Source organism: Hoplias malabaricus, chromosome 3 (genome assembly GCF_029633855.1).
Source record: "Hoplias malabaricus isolate fHopMal1 chromosome 3, fHopMal1.hap1, whole genome shotgun sequence".
NCBI classification, from domain to species: Eukaryota; Metazoa; Chordata; class Actinopteri; order Characiformes; family Erythrinidae; genus Hoplias; species Hoplias malabaricus.
In genome coordinates, this window is record NC_089802.1 from 80,859,005 (window position 1) to 80,886,230 (window position 27,226).

General features: G+C 44.8%; 2 protein-coding genes across 2 annotated transcripts; one reads left to right on the top strand and one right to left on the bottom strand.

The window, feature by feature from the left end:
* The first annotated feature begins 29 nt into the window (after positions 1-29).
* klf1 (Kruppel like factor 1 (erythroid)) lies at positions 30-7,568 on the top strand. The gene is made up of 4 exons (XM_066664100.1): positions 30-157; positions 5,274-5,346; positions 6,344-7,118; positions 7,393-7,568. Exons 1-4 carry the CDS (start codon positions 30-32, stop codon positions 7,566-7,568), a joined length of 1,152 nt encoding a protein of 383 aa, XP_066520197.1.
* Positions 7,569-9,924: 2,356 nt separating this feature from the next.
* Positions 9,925-21,690, bottom strand: nfil3-5 (nuclear factor, interleukin 3 regulated, member 5). Its single transcript, XM_066665065.1, has 2 exons — positions 21,481-21,690; positions 9,925-15,158 (listed from the first exon to the last, which is right to left on the bottom strand). The coding sequence occupies exon 2, from the start codon at positions 14,837-14,839 to the stop codon at positions 13,112-13,114; it is 1,728 nt and encodes a 575-aa protein (XP_066521162.1). The 5' UTR covers positions 14,840-15,158; positions 21,481-21,690; the 3' UTR covers positions 9,925-13,111.
* Between the last annotated feature and the right edge of the window lie 5,536 nt (positions 21,691-27,226).

A 27,226-nucleotide genomic window follows, 5' to 3' on the forward strand; every position in this document is an offset into this window, starting at 1 on the left:
TCGGGGAAGTCCACAGTCGTTTCAGCAGGATGGGGCCGGGGCTTATTCTGCTTGTGCTTCAACAGCTTGTCTCTGCAGACACAGAGTGCATGAGCGTGAGCGACCTGCATCCGGATCTGTCTCCTGTGGTCATCATGAAGAGGAGAGTCACACGACGGTGACCACGGACTGTGGAGCAGCTGAAGTGAACTCCAATCACAAACCTGCAGCGCTGACGCCCCTCAGCATCAGTAAAAGAAAGGGGATAGAGCTCAGCACCAAACTCACGTCCTTCTCCACTTTTCTGGAGCGAGCCGCAGGCGTCAGACTCTGACTGTGTTTATATTCACAGAGAACAGTCCGCTTTAAGAGAATGAACACGGAACAGAGTGCTGTTTTACTGCGGTTTAAAAGAGGTCAGTGTTCCTGGAAACAGAGACTGTAGAATCAAACACTGAAAAAGTGAAGCTAATACAGAGGAAATAATAAATAAAGAATAGTTGAGAAAGAGCATGAGAAAAACAGAGAGATCATGAGAGTGAGGGGGAAGAGACATGATGAAACGGAGGATGGAGAAATGATGAAAGACTGAAGTTGATTCTCTTTATTGTCTCTGAAGGTTTACTCTTCACTCCTCTCTGAAAAATGTTTATGAAGTAAAAGTCTCAGTTCTTTAAAGTCTTTCATCTTTTTGAGTGGATTTGGGTTAAAGTGGAGCTCTTCTGCCCCCTGCCGGTCAGGATCGGGGTTAAACAGAGTCTAGTAAATATGCAGTAAATATATTCTTTCCATATTTTCATGACATTTTTCATCCTTCCTGTTTTTACAGTAAACAGTCATGAGACACACGAGTCTGGAACTTCATTAAATAAAAACACAAACACCAATACACACACACACACCCCCCCCCAATACACACATAAATACCAATATACACACAAACACACACACCAATACACACACCCCAATACACACATAAACACATAAATACCAATATACACACAAACACCAATATACACACAAACACACACACACACCAATACACACCCAACACCAATACACACATAAACACACAAGCACCAATACACACACAAACACCAATACACACCCAACACCAAAACACACATAAACACACAAGCACCAATAAACACACAAACACCAATACACACATAAACACCAATATACACACAAACACCAATACACACCCAACACCAATACACACCCAAACACACAAGCACCAATACACACATAAACACACAAACACCAATACACACCCAACACCAATACACACAAGCACCAATACACACAAACACCAATACACACATAAACACACAAACACCAATACACACAAACACCAATACACACATAAACACACAAGCACCAATACACACACAAACACCAATACACACCCAACACCAAAACACACATAAACACACAAGCACCAATAAACACACAAACACCAATACACACATAAACACCAATACACACCCAACACCAATACACACCCAACACACAAGCACCAATACACACACAAACACACAAGCACCAATACACACACAAACACCAATACACACAAGCACCAATACACACAAACACCAATACACACATAAACACACAAACACCAATACACACAAACACCAATACACACATAAACACACAAACACCAATACACACCCAACACCAATACTCACATAAACACACAAGCACCAATAAACACACAAACACCAATACACACATAAACACATACATACCAATACACACCCAACACCAATACACACACAAACACATAAATACCAATATACACACAAACACCAATACACACCCAACACCAATACTCACATAAACACACAAGCACCAATAAACACACAAACACCAATACACACACAAACACATAAATACCAATATACACACAAGCACCAATACACACCCAACACCAATACTCACATAAACACACAAGCACCAATAAACACACAAACACCAATACACACATAAACACATACATACCAATACACACCCAACACCAATACACACACAAACACATAAATACCAATATACACACAAACACCAATACACACCCAACACCAATACTCACATAAACACACAAGCACCAATAAACACACAAACACCAATACACACACAAACACATAAATACCAATATACACACAAACACCAATACACACCCAACACCAATACACACATAAACACACAAGCACCAATATACACACAAACACCAATACACACCCAACACCAATACACACATAAACACACAAGCACCAATACACACACAAACACCAATACACACATAAACACCAATACACACAAACACATAAATACCAATACACACACAAACGCTGACCACAGCCAGGTCCCCACAGACGTCAGGGTTTCAGTAAATGTTGTTAATAAAAACTATGTCAAAAATATTTGTTGACAACATTTTTCACAACAAAAACTAGACAACACCTAAAAAAGAATAGTAATTTTATTTGATAAATAACTTGTTTCAAAACCACAAGGAAAATCACAAGGGAAAATAATAGGAAAATGCTCCGTCTGTTTGCTGTTGTCAGGGAGACGGGAGCAGCCGGGCAAACTGTGGAGTCGACTCCCAAAGAATCGATTCTTCTGGCGTCTGGAAGTCACTCGATATAACCCCATACAACATAGGTTTTAAATTGTTTTTGAAAATCAGTAATAAATAATACCGCTTAAGTAGTAAAATCTATATTAAATATACATTAAAACACAAAATATAGGCTTTTTATTTATTGGTATAAAACCAGACTTATTTACACTGACTAATACTAGACTAAAACGAACAATAGTTTTTACTGGTTATTATTAAAATGAGAATAAAACTGAAAAGTCTAAGAGTTAAACTAAACCAAAATACGCTGCCAAAATAAAAACTGTTGGACAGTGGGTTTATGAAACTCATTCTCAGTCTGAACAGTCAAACCTTTCAGAGAGAGAGCGAGAGCGAGAGCGAGAGCGAGAGAGAGAGAGAGAGAGAGAGAGAGAGAGGAAGCATGAGAGTGAGTGTGTTATCAGTGTTGCAGCAGAAGGTTAAACGCTGGGCAAAGCTCCAGATAATTTTCTCATAATCCCCTCGTCCTCACACCACCATTCACAACTGACCAGCCTCTCGAACACCAACACCATCAATAACACCAACACCAACATCAATAACACCAACACCATCAACATTACTAACACTAACACCAACACCACTACTAATACCAACACTAAGACCATCAACATTACTAACACCATCACTAACACCAACACCATTACTAACACCAATATTAATAACACCAACACTATCACCAACACCATCAACATTACTAACACTAACACCATCAACATTACTAACACCATCACTAACACCAACACTATCACCAACACCATCAACATTACTAACACTAACACCCACACCATCAACATTACTAACACTAACACCAACACCACTACTAATACCATCACTAACACCAACAACATTACTAACACTATGACCAACACCATCATTAACACCAACACATCAACATTACTAATACCAATACCAACACCATCAACATTACTAACACCATCACCGACACCATCAACACCAACACATCAACATTACTAATACCAATACCAACACCATCAACATTACTAACACCATCACCATCAACACCAACACATCAACATTACTAATACCAATACCAAAACCATCACTAACACTAACACCATCAACATTACTAAGATCAACACCACTACTAATACCAACACTAACACCATAATTACTAACACCAACACCAAGAACATCACTAACACCAATACCAAACACCACCACTAACATCAAAAATACTAACACCAACACCATAAATATTATTAAAACCAACACTGTCACTAACACATCATTAACATCAACACCATCAGCATCACTAACACCAATAACTACATTATCATTAACACCATCAACATTACTAACACTCACATCCACATTAACAGCAATGTGGGGGGCTCAGAATGTTCCCAACAGCAGATAGGGACTAAAGGGTTTTAGTGAAATATCTACTGTTAGCTTCTCACTGATTTCTAACACACACACACACACACACACACACCACTCTCACACAGACAAGCACACACACTCATTCACACAAATGTGCACATACACAGTCACACACACTCATTCAAATAAACATGCACGTACACATGGATACACACATACACACACACTGTGCAACCCCACCCTTTAGATTACAACTGCCTGAATTCTGGGGGTCAGTACAGTAGATAGAGAGAGAGAGAGAGAGAGAGAGAGAGAGAGAGAGAGAGAGAGTAACTGTGTGGAGTCAGACCTGTGTTTTTGTTATTGATGTATGACTGACAGCTGTACGTCAACGTTGCGGACCCAATTCTGAGGTTTTAATGTGTTTACTCATTGATCAAGTTTCTTCTTAAAGGTTATTTAAGGCTGTTTAAGGTGGTTATAGTCTGTCTGAGTTTGTGGTGTGTTTTGCTGGATGGCTGTCACCAAAGCTGTTCTACCTTCATTCAGCTCCTTCTCAAACTTCAACAAATCTTCACATAACGTTACGGTGAGTATCATCATTATTATCATTATCATCATTATTATTATCATTATTACTATTATTATTATTATTATTATTATTGAGAAGAAACCACACATCAGTAAAACTACTTAAATAATATTAGCAGTAGATCATATGATTACCAGACAATTTTCTTAAAAAACAAACAAACAACGTAATAAAAGTAAATAGTTCAAATATTACAAATATAAATTGAATATATTCTGCACAGCGTGAGGTAAAGCCCCTAAATAAATGAACAATGCTGTGTTTCTGTGCAGGAGTCAGTGTGTAAATGAAGTTGTGTGTAGTAGAGGGTAGAGGGGTGTGTGTGTGTGTCCATGTGTGTGTTGTAATGAGATAATGAGATATGGTCAGTAGAATGGTGAAGGGAGCAATATATTAACACTTTGAATACAACTGAATCGTCCTCATGACCTCAGAACAGGTTTATTCTGGTTTTATTTAAACTTTCCTTAGAGCAGAGACACAAAAATACATTTACACAAGGTCTACTCCAGAGATTAAATGGTCTATAAACTGATATAAAGATGGCGATTTACACAGTTATCCCTCTTTGTAGCAGGTGCATCTTTACATAGCGTAGAAGACTGTGCCTCAATCAAAGAAAATATAATATTATAAAATATATATTATAAAAATATAATACCTGCAATTTTAAATTCAAACTCTATTGTTCATAATGTGTTTGACCAGAGGAGGATGGGTTTCTTCCTCCAGCTTCGAGGGAGTTTTTCCTGCCACTTTCGCCGTTGCCAGCTCACCTCGGGTGATTCATTTAAATTTTTCATTCTCAGTTTCTGTGAAGCTGCTTCGTGACACCATCGGGTTGTAAAAGAGCTACAGAAATCGGTTTCTTTAGCTTAACCCTGATGCTAATGTACAGTAGCTAAAAAGTCATAACAGTTTATTAGCATTGTGCTAAGTGTTCACTCGCCTCAAATCGTGTGCAGATGCTTTGTCTCTGAACTCACTGCTCACTGTCTCAGACCACAGTATATTAGCAAATTAATTAAATTAACTACATAAATTAAAAACAACAGCAACATGAAGGTTTATGAGAGGACACCCTGCTGCTGTCCTGTGGGTGCAGAGGGGGCTGCAGTTCCCCCCCATTTTCAGGATTGTTAGAAGTAAAAAAATTATAATAAAATACAAAATACTTTACTGTTAGGTTTAATAGAAACACCATGGGCCACTTTTAAAAGACTTTGTGGGATCTAATTCTGTTTGGACATCTCCCTTATGTTTTGTTGTAGAGCGTGTGTCTTTCACTCTCCAAAATTATCTTCAAAATAATTGGTTTCAAAAACACATATTTACTGAGGTTTAATCCCAAAAACACATCTGATTGGTCGATGGAAAGTGTTATAAGAAATGGCAGTATTTAAATCCACAGGTGGGTAAAAATGTAAATTAATATATTATCAGAAAACTTCACTGCAGCCATTTAAATTTTATATAAACGTTTTCCAAAAGTAGATTTCTTTTTTGTTTAGCTTTGTGTTTATTCACATATTTTCAGTGTAAATCGTGTAGTCACTTGTCTGATGAAAAAAATCATTTAAACCTTGGGTTAATGAAGCATTACTAAAGTGCAGTTTAGTTAGTAGAAAACATTAGCAACTCTACCGCCCATTTTTAGCTTCAGTGCTACATTAGCCTCGGAGCTACTGGGCTATAAGAACAGAAACAAATATCAGAAAAGTGTCTCTGGCTCGATACAGAGAAAAATTGATAACAATTACCTTCCTTTTCTCCTAAAGATGTGGAAGTTTGAGGACTGTCCCATGAGCAGCCTCCATTCTCCGGCTGAGAGAAGTGTTAGCATTAGCACCGAGCACACGGATGCCTCCCAACACCTGAGGGCAACCCAGGACCCTGAGGCATGCTGGGATATGGAGTTGTTGCTGTCGGAGTGGGGCGGTGAATCTCCAGATCAGAGTGTTGCTCAGAACTACTTTTCCCACCGTCCTTTACTGCAGGATATGGGCGGGCCCCGGGGTCAGAGTGGGCCGGACCTCCAGCAGGTGAATCCGTCTAATTCCATGGTGGAGCTCCTGTCTAATGAGTGTGTCACCTCCTCGCACTATGGCACCCCTTATGGCATTGAGCATCATGGGAAAAATGCCCAGGCCCTGACCCTCCCCCAATCCCAACCACCCCAATTCCACCTCCAGACAGAGCGCAAGATGAGGTCATGGGAATTCGGACACCACTACCCACACCTGACTCACTTTCCTGAGGGGGCGGAGCCAATGGAGACGCTGGTCCCGCCCCCTCACTACCCATACAGCTTCGTCCAGAGCCACACTCACCCCAGGCCCTACCCACCGCAGCAGGGACATGCCTATTTTTCCATTGGCCCCGCGCCCATAAAGCAGGCTGCTGTTTTGCCAGACTCCACGGCGCACCCTGCTGCAGCGGAGATGAAGCGCAGTCGCAGACGGAGAGCAGCTCTGCACAGCTGCAGTTTCCCTGGCTGTGCCAAAACATACACCAAGAGCTCACACCTGAAAGCTCACCTGCGCACACACACAGGTGAGTCACACACACACACACACACACACACATACACAGGTAAGTAACAGAAGCTATCACACCAGAAAAGACATCACCAGAGATGTGTGGAGAAGTTTACAAGTGCAGTGAATGTTTTATAGCACGAAACTCGTCCCAACTCGTCCCAACTGAAACGGTTTATGCTCCATACAGCGGGTCTCCTAGGCCACTAGGTGTCAGTATGACAGCTGTTTTTATAGTGTGAAGAGGCATCGCTAGAGGACGTGACTGACTCACTCTCTGTTCCCCTCAGGTGAGAAGCCGTACAGCTGTACCTGGGAGGGCTGTGGGTGGAGATTCGCTCGCTCTGATGAACTGACGCGTCACTTCAGGAAACACACCGGACTCAAACCGTACAAATGTGCTCTGTGTCAGAGAGCGTTCAGCCGCTCGGATCACCTCGCCCTACACATGAAGAGACACGCCTGATACACCACACACACACATTCACAAACATTAAATACACACACACATTCACAAATACACACACATTAAATATACACACACATTTAACACACTAATCACAAGTAAATACAGACATTAAACACCGCCCCACACACACACATTAAACATACACCACACACAGACATTCACAAACATTAAATACACACACACACATCCACGAATACACACACACATTAAATATACACACACATTTAACACACTAATCACAAGTAAATACAGACATTAATCACCCCCCCCACACACACATTAAACATACACCACACATACACATTCACAAACATTAAATACACACACACACACACATTCACAAATACACACACATTAAATATACACACACATTTAACACACTAATCACAAGTAAATACAGACATTAAACATACACTAACACAAACTAAACATACACTAACACACACACACACATTAAACATGCACTAACACACACATTGAACACACTCACAAACATTAAACATACACTAACAAAAAAACACACTAAACATACACTAACACACACATTAAACACACACACACACTCACAAACATTAAACATACACTAACACACACACATTAAACATACACTAACACACACACACATTAAACATACACTAACACACACACACACACACACACACACAAACATACACTAACAGACATTTAACATACACTCACGCACACACACACATTCACAAACATTAAATATACACACACATTTAACACACTAATCACAAGCAAATACATACATTAAACACCCCCCACACACACACATTAAACATACACCACACACACACACTCATTATACATACACTAAACATAACCTAAACACATGCACACACTAAACACACACACATTTACCATACACTACACACACAAACACAAAATATACACATATTAAATATACAACACGCACACACAGAGACACTAAACACACACACATTTACCATACACAACACACACATTAAACACTGACTAAAAAATACACACAAACACAATTCCACACATTTAACATAAAACACCCCCCACACAACCCTCACTAAACACACACACTAAACACACACACAACCACCACTAAACACACACACTAAACACACGCAGGTTTTTAAAAAATATTCCTATGAATCTCACACAATATACACAACCAATACAGATAAAATACACAAAATACGTCATGAGTACACAGCACACACACACACATTTGTGTGAGGTGAAATATCAAAGAAAAATTGAGAGGTAATCAAAGTGAAATCTTCAGACGGAACCTCAGTGAAAGGTTTGAGCTCCGAGTGTGAAGTGGTCTCTGACTTTTACACAGATCTGGGCACTGGACCCCGCTGAGGAAATGAGAGCGGAAGTGTGTGAGGGCGCGAGAGCGAGGGCTTGTGGAGGAATAGAGGTTACACACTCGACCCCTTGGCTGTAATATTCCCCAGAGCCAGCCCCCGATTAGTAAAATGCTAAAGAATGCAAATGAAATGTGATTTTTTTTCTATGTAATCGAGTAAGTCCCGGATGTAAACATGAAAAACAAAGCCTTCGTGAATGTATTTATTTATACTGGGAATAATGAAGGAACATGTGTTGAATAAAGGCTTTAAACTCACTGGTGTAGTTCTGCTATTTCACCGACAGGTGGCGATATATGAGGAGGCTATGATGTTGTGAGAGGAAAAGAATGGCACCTTTAAAAACAGCATAAAACCTTATATAAATTGAACTCACCCTGGGGGGGATTTACACATGAAATGTAACTCGTTACTCCTCTGCACTGAAACTACATTAAACTCAAATACACTGGGGGTCAGAGTTTAATGGAGAAAATACTGCCACCTGTGGGTTGTTTTGGGCGCTGCTCGCCGCTGATTCACGAGGCGTCAGAACCCTCCGTTTGGAGCGGGACTCTGAGAAAACTGTTTGGGACATGGACTTGGGTGAAAATCTCACCTACTGCTCCTTTAAAATCATGTTTGTACGTGTGTGTGTGCATTTGGCCTCTCCCTGGAGTGTGTGTGTAGTTCTGAAAGTGGGGCACAGTTACATCATAGCAGAAGATTCCAGTGAACACACTCAACTCACATTACACACACACACACGGAGAGAGAGAGAGAGAGGAGAGAGAGAGAGAGAGAGAGAGAGAGAGAGAGAGAGAGAGAGAGAGGGAAGAGAGAGAGGGGGAAGAGAGAGAACAGAGTCATAGTTTTCTTTGTCAGACTTTAATGTTAGAACTCCAGTAAACACGGGTTCTCACAGGAACGAAGGACTACGACTACATCACATCCAGGACAATACACACCAGGAGAAATACAAAATAAAATACAATAATAATAATAATATAATTAGAGAATGCCAAAATAAACTCGATAAAAACTTTACATTAATCAAAAATTAAGGTTTTTACATTTTTACACAAAGTCCAGCAGCAGGCACCAGTTCTGAGGAAGCACTGGACACACTCGGGACGTCTCAGCGCGGGGCGCGGGGGAGGGGACGGACCGGGGCACGGGGGGAGGCTGGTTTCTCTCGTGTTGAGTTTTTAGTGTTTGATGCAGCATCTTCTTTGTGTTTGTTGTGGATTTTTTTATTTATTTACAGAACAATGTCTGGGTGAATCTATCACCACAATCCCACCAAAATACAGCAATGAAACAAAATAAAATACAAAATAATCTGATTAACAGCAGACGCCGGACTCCTAACGCTCCGGGACACGAGGGTCCGAGCTGGGTTTGATGAGGTAGTGCATGAACATCGAGAACATCATGAAACCACAGCGAGGAAGTGTAACCGTCTCCACCATGAAACGCCAACAGATCAGCACCTCGGTGGGGTCCGCAGGGGCAGCAGGGGATCGATGGGCTCTGGGGGTTAGTACAGTGGCTGTAAGTGGGACCCAGGCGGACAGCCCTGTAATTCTCTGTACATGGGGTCCAAATGAGTCCAGAGTGGGTTGTGTAGAGCTCAGACAGGCCCTGGGTTAGACCTAGATTTAGCCCCTAGGCAGAACTTGGTGGTCCCCAGCGAAGCTGCCTGCACTGACCCCACAGGGGTGCGTCGGCTGGAACAACGTCATCACTGTCGGAACAAAACCAAGGTTCCGCGGGGAACCAGGGCGATCCGGTCTAACACAGGGAATACAGGAAAGGCTTGGCCAGGGGCGGTCCACGTGTTTTTGGCCTGAGATCTACATCGTGATCTACCTTTTACAGTGAATTAATAACAACAGCAGCATTTTCCCTTTGTTTTCATTGTTTCACATCTCAGTCCAGATTCAGTGACCCTCAGTGAATGTGGACAGGATTCACATTAATGCTTTAAACCAGAGCAGAGCCTACCCTTCTCATCCGGATCAGACGCAGATGTTGTACTAGCACGGAGTCTGAACACTAGCACTTTAAGAGCGTCTGCTAAATGCTGTAAATGTAAATGCAGGGGGCTCTTGATTAAGAGGCTGAATTTAACGAGTTTAACGGGAATGTGTGGCGTTTTCGTTTTCTCCACTGCACCAACTGTAATTCTGGATTCCAAATAATAGTCAGCGAGTGTGAGCTGATATTTCGACCTGATTATTCTCCTGAGGGAAGAGGTGAGATCGATGCGCTGGGCACCTTTGGGTTGGAGAAGTTCTGCCAGAAAAGAACACAGATCGTGTGTGTGTGTGTGTGTGTGTTTAACTCCTTGTGAGAATAACACACACTTTTCTGACCACGCAGAATGTCACCCGTGTGATTGACAGAGGAAATATTGCAGATGTGGGATAAACGCTGGTGAGCGAAGGTAAGCCTGTGAATGTAAGGGTTAATGGCTTGTGGAGATACGTGGTTTTGTTCCGACAGCGAGGAGATGGCTGTGAAAGTGACGGTGAACATCACTGACAGTGAAGGTGCTTTACAGAAGTGTTCACAGTGACCGCTCGGCAGGTCAGTCTTCGTTTCCTGTGTGTGACGTGGAGAGATGGACAGACTGCGTTTACTCGTTTACATTAGTCTCCTAGTGGATAAACAACACAAACAGTGGTCAGGACACTCGGACACGACAGGATGAATCCAGGACCACGACAGCGTTGCCCTCTCCTCTGTCCACTCCTGTTTTTATGTTTTTCACTGCTTTTTTTCATAAAATATATTTGAAATATGATATGTTAAATATATCACAGTAATTTACAATCAAAGCGGAAAGGTGAAGGGACCACGGAGGACAGTTGTCCTCACTCACTCACTCACACCTGTGGACAATCCTCCTACCAACCTGTTTTTGTTTGGACTGTGGGAGGATAGCAGAGCACCTGGAGGAAACCCACACAGACTCAAGGAGAACACACCCCACTCCTCACAGATAGTGACCGAGGAGAGGATTCCACCCAGGACCCAGAGGCCCTGCAGCAGTGGGTTAGGGTCTCTACCTGCAGTGCCCCCTGCTGCCTACTCTTGCAACTTGGTTTTAAAACAAACTCAGTCTTAGTCTCTTCATCTTTGGGAAGCTACAGGTTGGATCTCTACGTGTGGGCTGTGTTTCTTGGCTATATTTTAAGGATCTTTCCAACTGGAATAACTGTCTTTGACTAAGAGAGGGGGAAATAGAGACTAAGCTGTGGGACGAGGTTTTAAGACGTGTCTCAGGCGTCTAACGGCTGATGAGACGAGCTCTTGCTCAGTTGGAATAAAACCCTGCAGTGATCCGGCTCTCAGCGAGAATCGCTGGCCACTCCAACTGTAGATCAACTTGGGTCTTTGGTTCCTCAAGTGAACAGAGAGTGATTCGGACAGACAGGTCCTCACCGACATCAAGGGGATTTTGTACTTTCAGGGACTTTCTGGATTTGACCAGAAATCAGAAAAAGGTTTCCACTGACCCCTGTCCTCTAAGTGCTCGATAAGTGCTGAGGAGAGTCGTAGAGATGGACCCTCTGTTCGTGCGGGTGTCTCTGTAGTGTTTTAAAGTTCAGTTTGTAACACACAGTTTAAGGTATTCGTGGACGATGACCAAAGACGTCCAGGTCAGTTCCTCTGGAGCTGGCAGTGGAGTTCAACGACAAAAAGAAAGAACAAAACTGAACTGACGGAGAGCTGACCGAACTGGACACGTCTCAGCACCACTTGGAGCCCACTTCTGTGGACCAATCACAGTCACAGGGAGGAGTTTCAGAAACAATGGGGTGGTAACATGGACCAATCACAGGTAGGGGGAGAAGATTTAGAAAAAACAGGGTGGTAATATGGACTAATCACAGTCAGGGGGAGGAGTTTCAGAAACAACAGGGTGGTAATATGCACCAATCACAGTCAGGGGGAGGTGTTTCAAGAAAAACAGGGTGGTAATATGGGACAGCGTTAAAGAGAGATGTCTCAGAAACAATGGGGTTTTCTCTTTGACCAATCACAGAAAGGGGGAGGAGTTACAGAACAAACAGTGCTGTGATTATGAGTTCTGCTCAGCAATAGTCCGCCCTGCACAGAAAGAACTCAAACCACTATGTCGTCTCACTTCAAAATATTCGCGTCTGCAGTGTCCTGCCTGCTTTAGTCACGTTTCTTGTTTCTGCCTCGTCCCCCTGACCCCTTCTTCCCACTGTCCTTCGGGGCTCCTGAATTCACTATGGACAGCAACTGCTGTGGGCTAAGCTCCTCTGCTTCCTCCAGCTCATCCTCTTTGTCTTGCTGCTGGCTGTCGGACAGGTAAAGGTGCTGAGGTGGTGTTGAACTGGGTGAAGTGGCTGCTGTGGTTGTGGCACAGTTGGGAACATCCTGGTTCCCACTTCTGGAAAGTGCCCTGTATTTCAGTCTCAGCTTATGAGGCAGCGCCATTGTTTTCATTTCGGCTTGTCCATCGCCGTTCTGGCAGGCAGCACTGATGCCCATCGTCGGCGAGCAAGCGGACAGATGGCTTGGATTGTAGCCACCAGTTTCCGAGGACGAAGACGATGGGGATTCATCATCGGTGGAAGCTTCTTTGTCTGAGCTTCGAGGATCTCCGTCACTCGAGGACGTATCCTTGCTCAAAGACAAGTGGTCTTGGAAGAATCCGTCAGCTCTGCGATCTCCTTCATAGATCAGCACCGGTGGTTCTTCGTCCATGGGGCTCTGGTAGGGATTCTGGTGCTGGAACATGTGAACCTTCCCAGCCTCGCTGAGCAAGTCTGGGACATAGGAGTTTGGACCAGAACCTATAGGTAGATCTTGTGTTTGAGAGTGGTGTTCTTGCTGTGAGGAAAACAACTGCACTTCCTCAGCATCCAGTTTGTTTCTAGTGTACTCAGACGGCGAATCCAAGTTTCGCCTCGCCAGCTGTTGAGCAACTTCTGAGAGAGTCTCTAAACCATCTGCTCTTACAGACAGATGCCCTCCTGCTTGGGTCATGTGTCCTGTTTGTAGCTGATCTGCACCATCGAGTCTCTGGCTCTCCACTGGGTACGAATTGCTCCCAGAGCGATAGAGAATAACACTCCTCTGGGCTGTGGGCGGTTGACTGGCTGGCGTACTAACCGTTTCCTCACTTCCTTGCAGTTGGTGGCTCTGAAGCTGAGCAAGACCAGGATGACCATTGAACATGCCGCTGAGGACGCTCGTCTCAAGTCTGGCGATGTCCATACCTGAGCTTTCTCGCTTGATATCATAGGACATTGGCTCAGGGCTGTCCCGAGAAGATCCATCAGACATATCCGACAGAGAGCCACGAGGAGAGTACTTGGGTAAAGGCGTATGACGTTCCCTTCGAGTTGTCTGTTCAGCTTCTGAGGAGTCAGAGTTCATCATCACCTGAGAGGAGCTGGAATACCCACTGCTTGAGAAGTACGGGTTGCCAGTCGCTCCTCCAGTGGAACCACCATTTCCGCCTGCCTCAGACCCACTGCTGATCTGTTGGGTTTTCTCCATGTACGAGGCGGTGCTGATGAGTCCGAATCTCAGCTTCAGCTGCAGAAGCTCGGTCTTCAGGCGAAGGTTCTCCTCGTTCAGAGCGATCACCCGGTTCTCCAGCACCATGTCATTCAGTCTGCGTTTTTCTCTGGAACGCTTGGCCGCCTCATTGTTCTTGCGACGTTTCTCCCAGTAGGATGCATCCTTCTTTTCTTCCGAAATGAATTCCCGCTTTCGGCGGCAGTTGGCGTTGGGCTTTGGTTTGATGACCCTGCCTTGTCGAGAAGAGTTATTTATCTGGGGTGATGGTGAACTCTCATCATAAGCTGAGAATGTCTCTAAAGTTTCCATGTTGTCGCTGGTGTTTTGTATAGGAGGACTCTGACTTTCCATTGTGCTCTAGCAGAGGAAAGTCTGACATTGAAAATGGGACGTCTGGAGTTAGCTGACGTGGTGAAAGCTGGTGAAAAAAACGTGGTGAAAGCTGACGTCAGTCTGACTGATGCTTCCGTTATTGTCTTTCTCCCTTGTGTTTGTACTGGATGCTAGAAACCTTCACGTGTCCAGATTGGCCAGAAAGAGGAGGAAGAGGTGGAGTTTGATGAAAGCCTTCCACATTGGACAGGTTTAAATGAATCTGGACAAGTTCTGGACAAGTTTCTGCTGGAAGCTGGTTGACTGATGTCTTCACTGGAACTCTGTCTCTTTAAATCTGTGCAAAGAAAGAAAGACATATATTTAATCCACAACTGAACACTGACAATCAAGATCACTGCTGTCTGCTTCATAAACAGCCAATCCCTTTGGTTTATAAAGTCATTTTCAAAGTGACGATAATCAGAACACCATATGGATATTGATCAAAAAACGTATTAATAACTATGAATAGTGCTGCTCCCACTCCGGATGACTGTCTGTGAGGAGTGTGGTGTGTTCTCCCTGTGTCTGCGTGGGTTTCCTCCGGGTGACTGTCTGTGAGGAGTGTGGTGTGTTCTCTCTGTGTCTGCGTGGGTTTCCTCCGGGTGACTGTCTGTGAGGAGTGTGGTGTGTTCTCTCTGTATCTGCGTGGGTTTCCTCCGGGTGACTGTCTGTGAGGAGTGTGGTGTGTTCTCCCTGTGTCTGCGTGGGTTTCCTCCGGGTGACTGTCTGTGAGGAGTGTGGTGTGTTCTCTCTGTGTCTGCGTGGGTTTCTTCCGGGTGACTGTGAGGAGTGTGGTGTGTTCTCTCTGTGTCTGTTGGGTTTCTTCCGGGTGACTGTGAGGAGTGTGGTGTGTTCTCTCTGTGTCTGCGTGGGTTTCCTCCGGGTTACTGTCTGTGAGGAGTGTGGTGTGTTCTCTCTGTGTCTGCATGGGTTTCCTCCGGGTGACTGTCTGTGAGGAGTGTGGTGTGTTCTCTCTGTGTCTGCGTGGGTTTCCTCCAGGTGACTGTCTGTGAGGAGTGTGGTGTGTTCTCTCTGTGTCTGCGTGGGTTTCTTCCGGGTTACTGTCTGTGAGGAGTGTGGTGTGTTCTCTCTGTGTCTGCGTGGGTTTCCTCCGGGTTACTGTCTGTGAGGAGTGTGGTGTGTTCTCCCTGTGTCTGTGTGGGTTTCCTCCGGGTTAATTGCCTTTAAGGTGTTTACAACATGTTATTAACACGCCTTTTTTTAAAGTACCGAAGCACTTCTCTTGCCGGCAACTTCTCAGACTCCGTCCACATCCACGTCCTAAATGACAACTACAGGCATTGGGTGGAATATGTGTGTTATTAATGTTAATAAAGATGTAGAAAGAACAGGAAGGGTTCCACACGTGCGCTGTGTCCTCAGACGAGTCCGGGTTTGGTCTGAACTGAAATTAGGGAACAATTTAAAGCATGAAATGTAAATTGAATCTAATTTTAGCTGCTTTAACTCATCAGTTCTGTTTTTAAACCGTGTCTAAGTGTGTGTGTATGCATGTGTGTGTGAGTGAGAGAGAGAAAGAGATGAGTTCAGAGAGGAATGTGGGTCAGGAAAGCGACTACAGTAAAAGCTTATTGTGTAACTCATTGCACACACACACACACACACACACACACCCCTGATCAGAGACGTGTTTTAAGTCTCTAAGAGAATCTACAGGACACTGCTGCACTGGACCAGGAGGCTGTGTGTAAATTTGGGGTTGAAGCGCAGGGGAACAGTGTTCTCAGGACACACTTATTCTTCCTTGTGCTCTAAAGTGCTGACTTTGACTCTAAAACTGGCTCAACGTTCCTGTAACCGCCTCAGAAACTATGCCCTGTTCACTCTGTAGGGCACTATTCTGGAGCTCCATTCTGTAACAGCGTCTAACACCGTTTTCAGTGTCATTCTAACAATCCCACAGTGCACTGCAAAACGTAATGAACATTCCATGAAACCGTTCACTAGGCTCCTGCCCCCAGCTCCCTGTGCCACTGTGTGAGGAGCAGGGGACAGTGAGGGTCAGTCTGCTCTGATTCTGTGGACAGTCTTCGGCTCAGAGCGTGTTACATAACCTCAGTCTGGCGCAGTTACAGGAGGAACGGCGTTCTGCAGGTCTGACAACTTTGCTTCGCTGCAGGAAACTGTAGGGAACTGTAGGAATGCTGGTCCACTCCCAGGACACTGCTCTGTTACAGAACCAGAGATTTAGCGGGTGGTTCCGTGACAAATCTCTGCTTTCTGGCGACGAGAACGAGCACATGTTCCACTGACCCAGAAACACACAGCTCCCAGAAAATAGGTCAGTGGGACGAGAGAGAGAGGGCGAGAGACACACAGAGAGACAGAGAGGGAGAGAGAGAGAGAGAGAGAGAGAGAGAGAGATTATAGTGCCTCCTAAATATAGCAGCAGACTGAATCTATCAGCACTGCGGCGCAAAAAACACAAACCTGCAAACGTCAGCAATGCAGAGATCAGAATAATCCACACACACACACACACTCAGGGAAAAGACTAAACACACAACACACTCATTTTAGGAAAGTGATCCCACACCAGCATCACATCCTTCAACCAGTGAACACAGAGTATAACATTACCACACCCAACTCAGGGTCTGGAACAGTGGAACTGTGTTCTCTGGAGTGATGGGGTTCCTCTGGTGTGTGGAACAGTGGAACTGTGTTCTCTGGAGTGATGGTGTTCCTCTGGTGTGTGGAACAGTGGAACTGTGTTCTCTGGAGTGATAGTGTTCCTCTGGTGTGTGGAACAGTGGAACTGTGTTCTCTGGAGTGATGGGGATCCTCTGGTGTGTGGAACAGTGGAACTGTGTTCTCTGGAGCGATGGTGTTCCTTTGGTGTGTGGAACAGTGGAACTGTGTTCTCTGGAGCGATGGTGTTCCTCTGGTGTGTGGAACAGTGGAACTGTGTTCTCTGGAGTGATGGTGTTCCTCTGGTGTGTGGAACAGTGGAACTGTGTTCTCTGGAGTGATGGTGTTCCTCTGGTGTGTGGAACAGTGGAACTGTGTTCTCTAGAGTGATGGGGTTCCTCTGGTGTGTGGAACAGTGGAACTGTGTTCTCTGGAGTGATGGGGTTCCTCTGGTGTGTGGAACAGTGTTCTGTGGAGCGATGGGGTTCCTCTGGTGTGTGGAACAGTGGAACTGTGTTCACTGGAGTGATGGAGTCCCTCTGATGTGTGGAACAGTGGAACTGTGTTCTCTGGAGTGGAGTTCCTCTGGTGTGTGGAACAGTGGAACTGTGTTCTCTGGAGTGATGGGGTTCCTCTGGTGTGTGGAACAGTGGAACTGTGTTCTCTGGAGTGATGGGGTTCCTCTGGTGTGTGAAACAGTGGAACTGTGTTCTCTGGAGTGATGGGGTTCCTCTGGTGTGTGGAACAGTGTTCTCTGGAGCGATGGGGTTCCTCTGGTGTGTGGAACAGTGTTCTCTGGAGCGATGGGGTTCCTCTGGTGTGTGGAACAGTGTTCTCTGGAGCGATGGTGTTCCTCTGGTGTGTGGAACAGTGGAATTGTGTTCTCTGGAGTGATGGGGTTCCTCTGGTGTGTGGAACAGTGGAACTGTGTTCTCTGGAGTGATAGTGTTCCTCTGGTGTGTGGAACAGTGGAACTGTGTTCTCTGGAGTGATGGTGTTCCTCTGGTGTGTGGAACAGTGGAACTGTGTTCTCTGGAGCGATGGGGTTCCTCTGGTGTGTGGAACAGTGGAACTGTGTTCTCTGGAGTGATGGGGTTCCTCTGGTGTGTGGAACAGTGTTCTGTAGAGTGATGGGGTTCCTCTGGTGTGTGGAACAGTGGAACTGTGTTCTCTGGAGTGGTGGGGTTCCTCTGGTGTGTGGAACAGTGGAACTGTGTTCTGTGGAGTGATGGGGTTCCTCTGGTGTGTGGAACAGTGTTCTGTAGAGTGATGGGGTTCCTCTGGTGTGTGGAACAGTGGAACTGTGTTCTCTGGAGCGATGGGGTTCCTCTGGTGTGTGAAACAGTGGCACTGTGTTCTCTGGAGCGATGGGGTTCCTCTGGTGTGTGGAATAGTGGAACTGTGTTCACTGGAGTGATGGAGTCCCTCTGGTGTGTGAAACAGTGGCACTGTGTTCTCTGGAGCGATGGGGTTCCTCTGGTGTGTGGAATAGTGGAACTGTGTTCACTGGAGTGATGGAGTCCCTCTGGTGTGTGGAACAGTGGAACTGTGTTCTCTGGAGTGATGGGGTTCCTCTGGTGTGTGGAACAGTGGAACTGTGTTCTCTGGAGCGATGGGGTTCCTCTGGTGTGTGGAACAGTGGAACTGTGTTCTCTGGAGCGATGGGGTTCCTCTGGTGTGTGGAACAGTGGAACTGTGTTCTCTGGAGCGATGGGGTTCCTCTGGTGTGTGGAACAGTGGAACTGTGTTCTCTGGAGCGATGGGGTTCCTCTGGTGTGTGGAACAGTGGAACTGTGTTCTCTGGAGCGATGGGGTTCCTCTGGTGTGTGGAACAGTGGAACTGTGTTCTCTGGAGCGATGGGGTTCCTCTGGTGTGTGGAACAGTGGAACTGTGTTCTCTGGAGCGATGGGGTTCCTCTGGTGTGTGGAACAGTGGAACTGTGTTCTCTGGAGCGATGGGGTTCCTCTGGTGTGTGGAACAGTGGAACTGTGTTCTCTGGAGCGATGGGGTTCCTCTGGTGTGTGGAACAGTGGAACTGTGTTCTCTGGAGCGATGGGGTTCCTCTGGTGTGTGGAACAGTGGAACTGTGTTCTCTGGAGCGATGGGGTTCCTCTGGTGTGTGGAACAGTGGAACTGTGTTCTCTGGAGCGATGGGGTTCCTCTGGTGTGTGGAACAGTGGAACTGTGTTCTCTGGAGCGATGGGGTTCCTCTGGTGTGTGGAACAGTGGAACTGTGTTCTCTGGAGCGATGGGGTTCCTCTGGTGTGTGGAACAGTGGAACTGTGTTCTCTGGAGCGATGGGGTTCCTCTGGTGTGTGGAACAGTGGAACTGTGTTCTCTGGAGCGATGGGGTTCCTCTGGTGTGTGGAACAGTGGAACTGTGTTCTCTGGAGCGATGGGGTTCCTCTGGTGTGTGGAACAGTTGAACTGTGTTCTCTGGAGTGATGGGGTTCCTCTGGTGTGTGGAACAGTGGAACTGTGTTCTCTGGAGTGATGGGGTGAGTTTGATCCAAAACTAATCCCCAACACCAGCCCCTGACTCTCACTGATGAGTTTGATGCTTAACTCTATCATATCCTCACAGCAGTGTTCAGAAATAGAATGAGACAGAGGTGGAGAGAGAGAGAGACAGAGGTGGAGACAGAGAGAGACAGAGAGAGACAGACAGACAGGTTTCTATTCTCAGTGTGTGGTGACTCATGCAGACTGATGGTCTGAACACACCACTGGGTTGCCAGGTTTCGCCTGAATCAGGACAGGAGTGAAACTGCAGTGACGAGGAAGTTATAGTTTAGAGGTGTTGTTAAATTAATTGGGGGGGGGGGGGGTTGTTTACAGTCTGTAGAAATTAAAGCTGATAATGAAAGAGCATATCTGCTTTAACTGAGGTATATTCTGCAGTGTGTGGTTTATTACAAATAAAGTGCTTTAAAAATGTCCTTTCTCCTTTGTCTCCAGCTTTATTTCACTATGGTATACTTCACATTTACTAAGTACAATCAGGACAGAGGCCCTGGCAACCCTGGCCCTGTGTGCATGACTGACTGACTGAATGAATGAATGAATGAATGTGTGAGTGTGGTCTTGGTGGTCGTCAGTATTGAAGAATAGTACGTGTTCCGGGGGGTTCTTTTGTAATAAACGTCTTTAACGTTGTGTTGAACACATTTACACATCAGTGAATAATCACCCAACACCCCCTACACTTCTAAAGCACGCGTACCTGAGCAGAGCAGGTGTGAGAGCGTGAATATTGAGCCGTGAATCCGAGGAAGTGTATGGCTCTGAACTCCAGGCTCAAACGCATTGTCTACAAACACGTGGAGCCAGCTTTTCACATTCCACCCCGCGGCTCTCGGGCTCTGCGCTTTTTCAGCTATTTTTACTCTATTTTAGTGAGTTAACGACTATTAGACGCTTTCGGACATTAATCCTTTGTCTTTTTCATCTAAAAGCATTTTAACTCTATTTCCAGCGGCGTCCGTGACATTGAACACGAACAATGCAGCAGTCACCAGTGTTTTATTTCTTTTCCCACCCACTTTCTGACAAGTGCCCGCCTTACGAGCGCGCTGATTGGCTGCATATTCACTAGTATCCAATCAGAGAGCGATACGCAGGGCACTCGTAACCAATCGTTACTCGGAATAGGCGGGACATTGTCTGAAAACAGGTGCGAAAAGAAAACAACGTTAACACACTGTTTATACGGTGTATTTTACATTTTTTTTGTCGCATTTATCTTCACTTTTACACACTTTAGAGACCTTTAATGGAACTGCAAACCACAGAGAATTAATAAAAAAGTCCTAAAAAAGAGGACATGACTCAGCTGGAGGGTAAAGAAAATGGTTAATGGCGAATACAGACGTCTAACACAAAAAGGGCAGGAATAAAGGAGGAGAAGGAGGGAAAGAGGGGAGCTGGGTGAACGCAGGGCGGGGAGAGAGACAACACTCACCCGGAGGAAGACATGCGCCGGCCGGAGAGCAGGAAAAATCCGGGTTTGGGTGAAAACAGAAGAAAATAGATGTGTTTTTGTCCTCCTCTCAGAAAGTGGCGCGTTCAAGGGCTCTGTGTGTTTCTGTTCTTTCTGGAAAAGCCGAGCGTTCCGAGGAAACCCTCCTGAAAAACCGTCCTCCGTTCCTCGGTGTGCTGTTATTTCTCAGTGAACCCCTGTCTCAGTGCTGGATGCTGTGCTCCAGTTCTGCTCCACATTCTCTCAGTGTGTGTGTGTGAGAGAGAATGTGTGTTAGTAGGTCAGTGATTGCATAACACAAAGCTCTGGGCTCTGCTCACGTTTTTGTTCCCGTTTCCAATAAAACGCCGCCGCTTGTTTCTAACATCTACACACGCCCTTTTAATAAATATTCTCACATAATTAATTTTAATTCATGAGTAAATTATATTCACTCATTCACCGAGGCACACAGATGAGTCATACGAAATTGTGACGCAAGATCTCAGAATGATGACGTTATGATAATGTAATAATAAATATAAATCACCAATTCACTCATAATAACATCTCAGTGATGCCTCATCACGGGAATTATCTTTGTGAATGGACACAGACAGACAGACAAACAGACAGATAAAAGGATGGAGGGACAGACAGGGTTGTTTTGAATGGAGATTTCCTGTCTGGCCCCCCATAGTCTCTGACTGGAGACTGAACTCTGTTACCTCACACTCTCACATACACACACACACACACACATTGTGTGATTGAGTTGGGGGTCACTTTACCCTTGTATACTGCCAGCCCCCATTTTTTCACCTTGTGCGTGTGTGTGTGTGTGTGTGTGTGTGAGAGAGAGAGAGAGACTAAAGCTGACTGGTTTTGAACTTGGCCCCTCCCCTTTCTCTTCACCCCTGTGCGCCCCACTGTCTGGTGAAGTTTCTATGGCAACTGTTTTGCTGCCTGCCTAGCAACCACCCCCAGCCCCTGGTGCACCCCACCACACACATGCATACACATGGATACACACCTATATCTGACAGTAATCAGACTGTATTCTGACAGTAATCTGACTGTAATCTAACAGTATTCTGACAGTAATCTGACTGTATTCTGACTAGTGTCAAAGTAATCTGACTGTAATCTAACAGTATTCTGATGGTATTCTGACTGTATTCAGACTGTAATCTAACAGTAATCAGACTGTATTCTGACTATAATCTAACAGAATTGTGACAGTAATCTGACTGTATTCTGACTGTAATCTGACTAGTGTGACAGTAATTTGACTGCAATCTAACAGTATTCTGATAGTAATCAGACTGTATTCTGACTGTAATCTAACAGCATTCTGACTGTATTCTGACAGTAATTTGACTGCAATCTAACAGTATTCTGACAGTAATCAGACTGTATTCTGACAGTAATCTGACTGTATTCTGACTGTAATCTAACAGTATTCTGACAGTAATCTGACTGTGTTCTGACTGTAGTGTGATAGTAATCTGACTGTAATCTAACAGCATTCTGACAGTAAGCTGACTGTATTCTGACAGTAATCAAACTATTCTGACTGTAATCTAACAGTATTCTGACAGTAATCAGACTGTATTCTGACTGTAATTTAACAGTATTCTGACAGCAATCTGACTGTAATCTAACAGCATTCTGACAGTAAGATGACTCTATTCTGACAGTAATCAGACTGTAATCTAACAGTATTCTGACAGTAATCAGACTGTATTCTGACTGTAATCTAACAGTATTCTGACAGTACTCTGACTGTAGTGTGACAGTAATCTAACAGAATTCTGACAGTACTCTGACTGTAGTGTCACAGTAATCTGACTGTAATCTAACAATATTCTGACAGTAATCTGAGTGTAATTTGACTGTAATTTACCAGTATTCTGATGGTATTCTGACTGTATTTTGACAGTAAACAGACTCTAATCTAACAGTAATCTGACTGTAATCTAACAGTATTCTGACAGTAATCTGACTGTATTCTCACAGTAATTTGACTGTAATCTAACAGTATTCTGACAGTATTCAGACTGTAATCTAACAGTAATCAGACTGTATTCTGACAGTGATCAGACTGTATTCTGACTATAATCTAACAGAATTCTGACAGTAATCTGACTGTATTCTGACAGTAATCTGACTAGTGTGACGGTAATTTGACTGCAATCTAACAGTATTCTGACAGTAATCAGACTATTCTGACTGTAATCTAACAGCATTCTGACAGTAATCTGACTGTATTCTGACAGTAATTTGACTGCAATCTAACAGTATTCTGACAGTAATTTGACTGTATTCTGACTGTAATCTAACAGTATTCTCACAGTAATCTGACTGTGTTCTGACTGTAGTGTGACAGTAATCTGACTGTAATCTAGCAGTATTCTGACTGTAATCTAACAGCATTCTGACAGTAAGCTGACTGTATTCTGACAGTAATCAGACTGTAATCTAACAGTGTTCTGACAGTAATCAGACTGTATTCTGACTGTAATCTAACAGTATGCTGACTGTAATCTGACAGTATTCTGATTGTGATCTAACAGCATTCTGACAGTAATCTGACTGTAATCTAACAGCATTCTGACAGTAAGACGACTGTATTCTGAAAGTAATCAGACTGTAATCTAACAGTATTCTGACAGTAATCAGACTGTATTCTGATTGTGATTTAACAGTATTCTGACAGTAATCTAACTGTATTCTGACTGTAATCTAACAGTATTCTGACAGTAATCTGACTTTATTCTGACAGTAATCTGACTGTATTCTGACTGTAATCTAACAGTATTCTGACAGTAATCTGACTGTAGTGTGACATTAATCTGACTGTAATCTAACAGTATTCTGACAGTAATCTGACTGTAATATAAAAGCATTCTGACAGTAAGCTGACTGTATTCTGACAGTAATCAGACTGTAATCTAACAGTATTCTGACAGTACTCTGACTGTATTCTGACTGTAGTGTGACAGTAATCTGACTGTAATCTAACAGTATTCTGACAGTAATCTGAGAGTAATTTGACTGTAATTTACCAGTATTCTGATGGTATTCTGACAGTAAATAGACTCTAATGTAACAGTATTCTGACAGTAATCTAACAGTATTCTGACAGTAATCTAACATCATTCTGACAATAATCTGACAGTAATCTGACTGTAATCTAACAGTATTCTGACAGTAATCTGACTGTATTCTGACAGTAATCAGACTGTATTCTGACAGTAATCTGATTGTAGTGTGAGAGTGATCAGTTATCAGAGGTGTGTAATGCTGATATGTTGTAAGTGTGGCCCATGATCTATAGCCGAGGTGTTCAGTAGGAAGTTACTTCTCCCCTTACTCCTTAACCTTAAACCCAACATTCTCTACACCCCACACTTTAACATCATAATCCTAGCACCCTACCCCTTACACTCTACTCCTAACACCCTACCCCTAACACCCTACTCCTAACACCCTACCCCTAGCACCCTACCCCTAGCACCCTACCCCTTACACTCTACTCCTAACACCCTACCCCTAACACCCTACTCCTAACACCCTACCCCTAGCACCCTACCCCTTACACTCTACTCCTAACACCCTACCCATTACACTCTACTCCTAACACCCTACCCATTACACTCTACTCCTAACACCCTACCCATTACACTCTACTCCTAACACCCTACCCATTACACTCTACTCCTAACACCCTACCCCTAGCAACCTACCCCTAACACCCTACCCTTAACTCAGCCCCTCAGCTGTGGATGTTAAGGGAGAATGATACACACACACACACACACCTGCTCTTTGAGGAGATGGTTGCCACGGCAGCAGAACAAAGCAAGGTGACATTTACACACTGACGCAGTGCTGCGTCCATCATCCCTCTCTCTCTTCTCCCACTCTCTGTACTCTCTCTCCTCTAATTCTGCTCCTCTCTATCTTTCACTCCCCCCCCCCCCCCTTTACTATGCGGAACCTTTGGAAAGCAGGTCAGGAGAAAAGTAGGTCAGAGGGATGAAGAAAGAGAGGGATTCAGAAGGAGGGAGAGCGAAGGGAGGGGGAGTGAGGGATGAATAAAGAGGTGTGACTCTCAGCTGAAAGAACAGCATATTGACACCACTTCTCCAGAGAACACAGTTCCACTGTTCCACACACCAGAGGAACTCCATCATGAACACAGTTCCACTGTTCCACACACCAGAGGAACCCCATCGCTCCAGAGAACACAGTTCCACTGTTCCACACACCAGAGGAACTCCATCATGAACACAGTTCCATTGTTCCACACACCAGAGGAACCCCATCGCTCCAGAGAACACAGTTCCACTGTTCCACACACCAGAGGAACCCCATCGCTCCAGAGAACACAGTTCCACTGTTCCACACACCAGAGGAACCCCATCGCTCCAGAGAACACAGTTCCACTGTTCCACACACCAGAGGAACCCCATCACTCCAGAGAACACAGTTCCACTGTTCCACACACCAGAGGAACCCCATCACTCCAGGGAACACAGTTCCACTGTTCCACACACCAGAGGAACCCCATCGCTCCAGAGAACACAGTTCCACTGTTCCACACACCAGAGGAACCCCATCGCTCCAGAGAACACAGTTCCACTGTTCCACACACCAGAGGAACCCCATCACTCCAGAGAACACAGTTCCACACACCAGAGGAACCCCATCACTCCAGAGAACACAGTTCCACTGTTCCACACACCAGAGGAACCCCATCGCTCCAGAGAACACAGTTCCACTGTTCCATAGCCCAGTGCTGGGGGGTCACACCCCTCTGGTGGACTGTTGGTGTTGGGCCTGGTGAGGGTGTGCTCATATGCAGCTGCTCCAGCCCCTCCCTGTACAGTGTGTGTGGATATTACACACATCAGGTGGATCACTGATGATTATGAGGCAGAAGTCCATCAGATCCTCACAGCTATGTTCCAGTGTGAGGAGCAGGGTCTCTGTAGGTGAGGAACAAACTCCTGATTAACCCCTTCAGTGCTGGAGTGACGCTACTGTCCACACACTTCTGTCCGTGTGGAGCATAAACGACCCACGGTTACATAACACACTGCAGGAATATGGGTCACTCACACACACACACATTTCCAAGAACAGCCACAGGCACTGAACTGTGTGTGTGATGTGCTATGTGTTTGTTCATTCATTCATTCACTCACTTCTTTTACTCTAGGGTTCTCTCATTCACTCACTCTCTCTCTCTCTCTCTCTCTGGTCGTTGAGCGCAGCATGTCAGTGTTATTCCACAGAGAGATGTCGCCCTCTGGTGGCCAGCGCGCTTTGCACACTCACAGCCGTCATACACAGGCTTCAGTGAAAATAAATGAAAGGTCACACTTATACTGAGTACAGGCAATACAGGACAGCAAATCAGAATAGAGCTCATCTACATATATCAGCTTTAAAGGGACAGTGTGTGATTCTGGAGTGGGTAGGAGACGCTCCTGATGTCAGGCTTGGTAAACAACAGAGACGCTCGCGGGTGTTTAACAAAAAGAGCTTTACTTTCAGGATGTGCAAAGCACACCGTAGAGAGAAGACAATTACAACAAAAGGGGCAATCCAAAGAATAGTGAGGGATAGGCTAGGGTCAGACACACGAAGTAGTAAATAGTAACAGTCCGTAATCCAAAACACAGAGTCCAGAGAAACGTAAGCAAGGGTCATACACGGGTAAGCTTTCAGAGATAAAGGT

Excerpts from the sequence above, each read along its gene's own strand:
- klf1 (XM_066664100.1), top strand. The coding sequence starts at position 30 with ATGGGGCCGGGGCTTATTCTGCTTGTGCTTCAACAGCTTGTCTCTGCA. Across the intron at positions 5,347-6,343 it reads CCGTTGCCAGCTCACCTCGG|ATGTGGAAGTTTGAGGACTG; the intron begins GTGATTCATTTA and ends TTTCTCCTAAAG. Across the intron at positions 7,119-7,392 it reads TCACCTGCGCACACACACAG|GTGAGAAGCCGTACAGCTGT; the intron begins GTGAGTCACACA and ends TGTTCCCCTCAG.
- nfil3-5 (XM_066665065.1), bottom strand. The coding sequence starts at position 14,839 with ATGGAAAGTCAGAGTCCTCCTATACAAAACACCAGCGACAACATGGAA.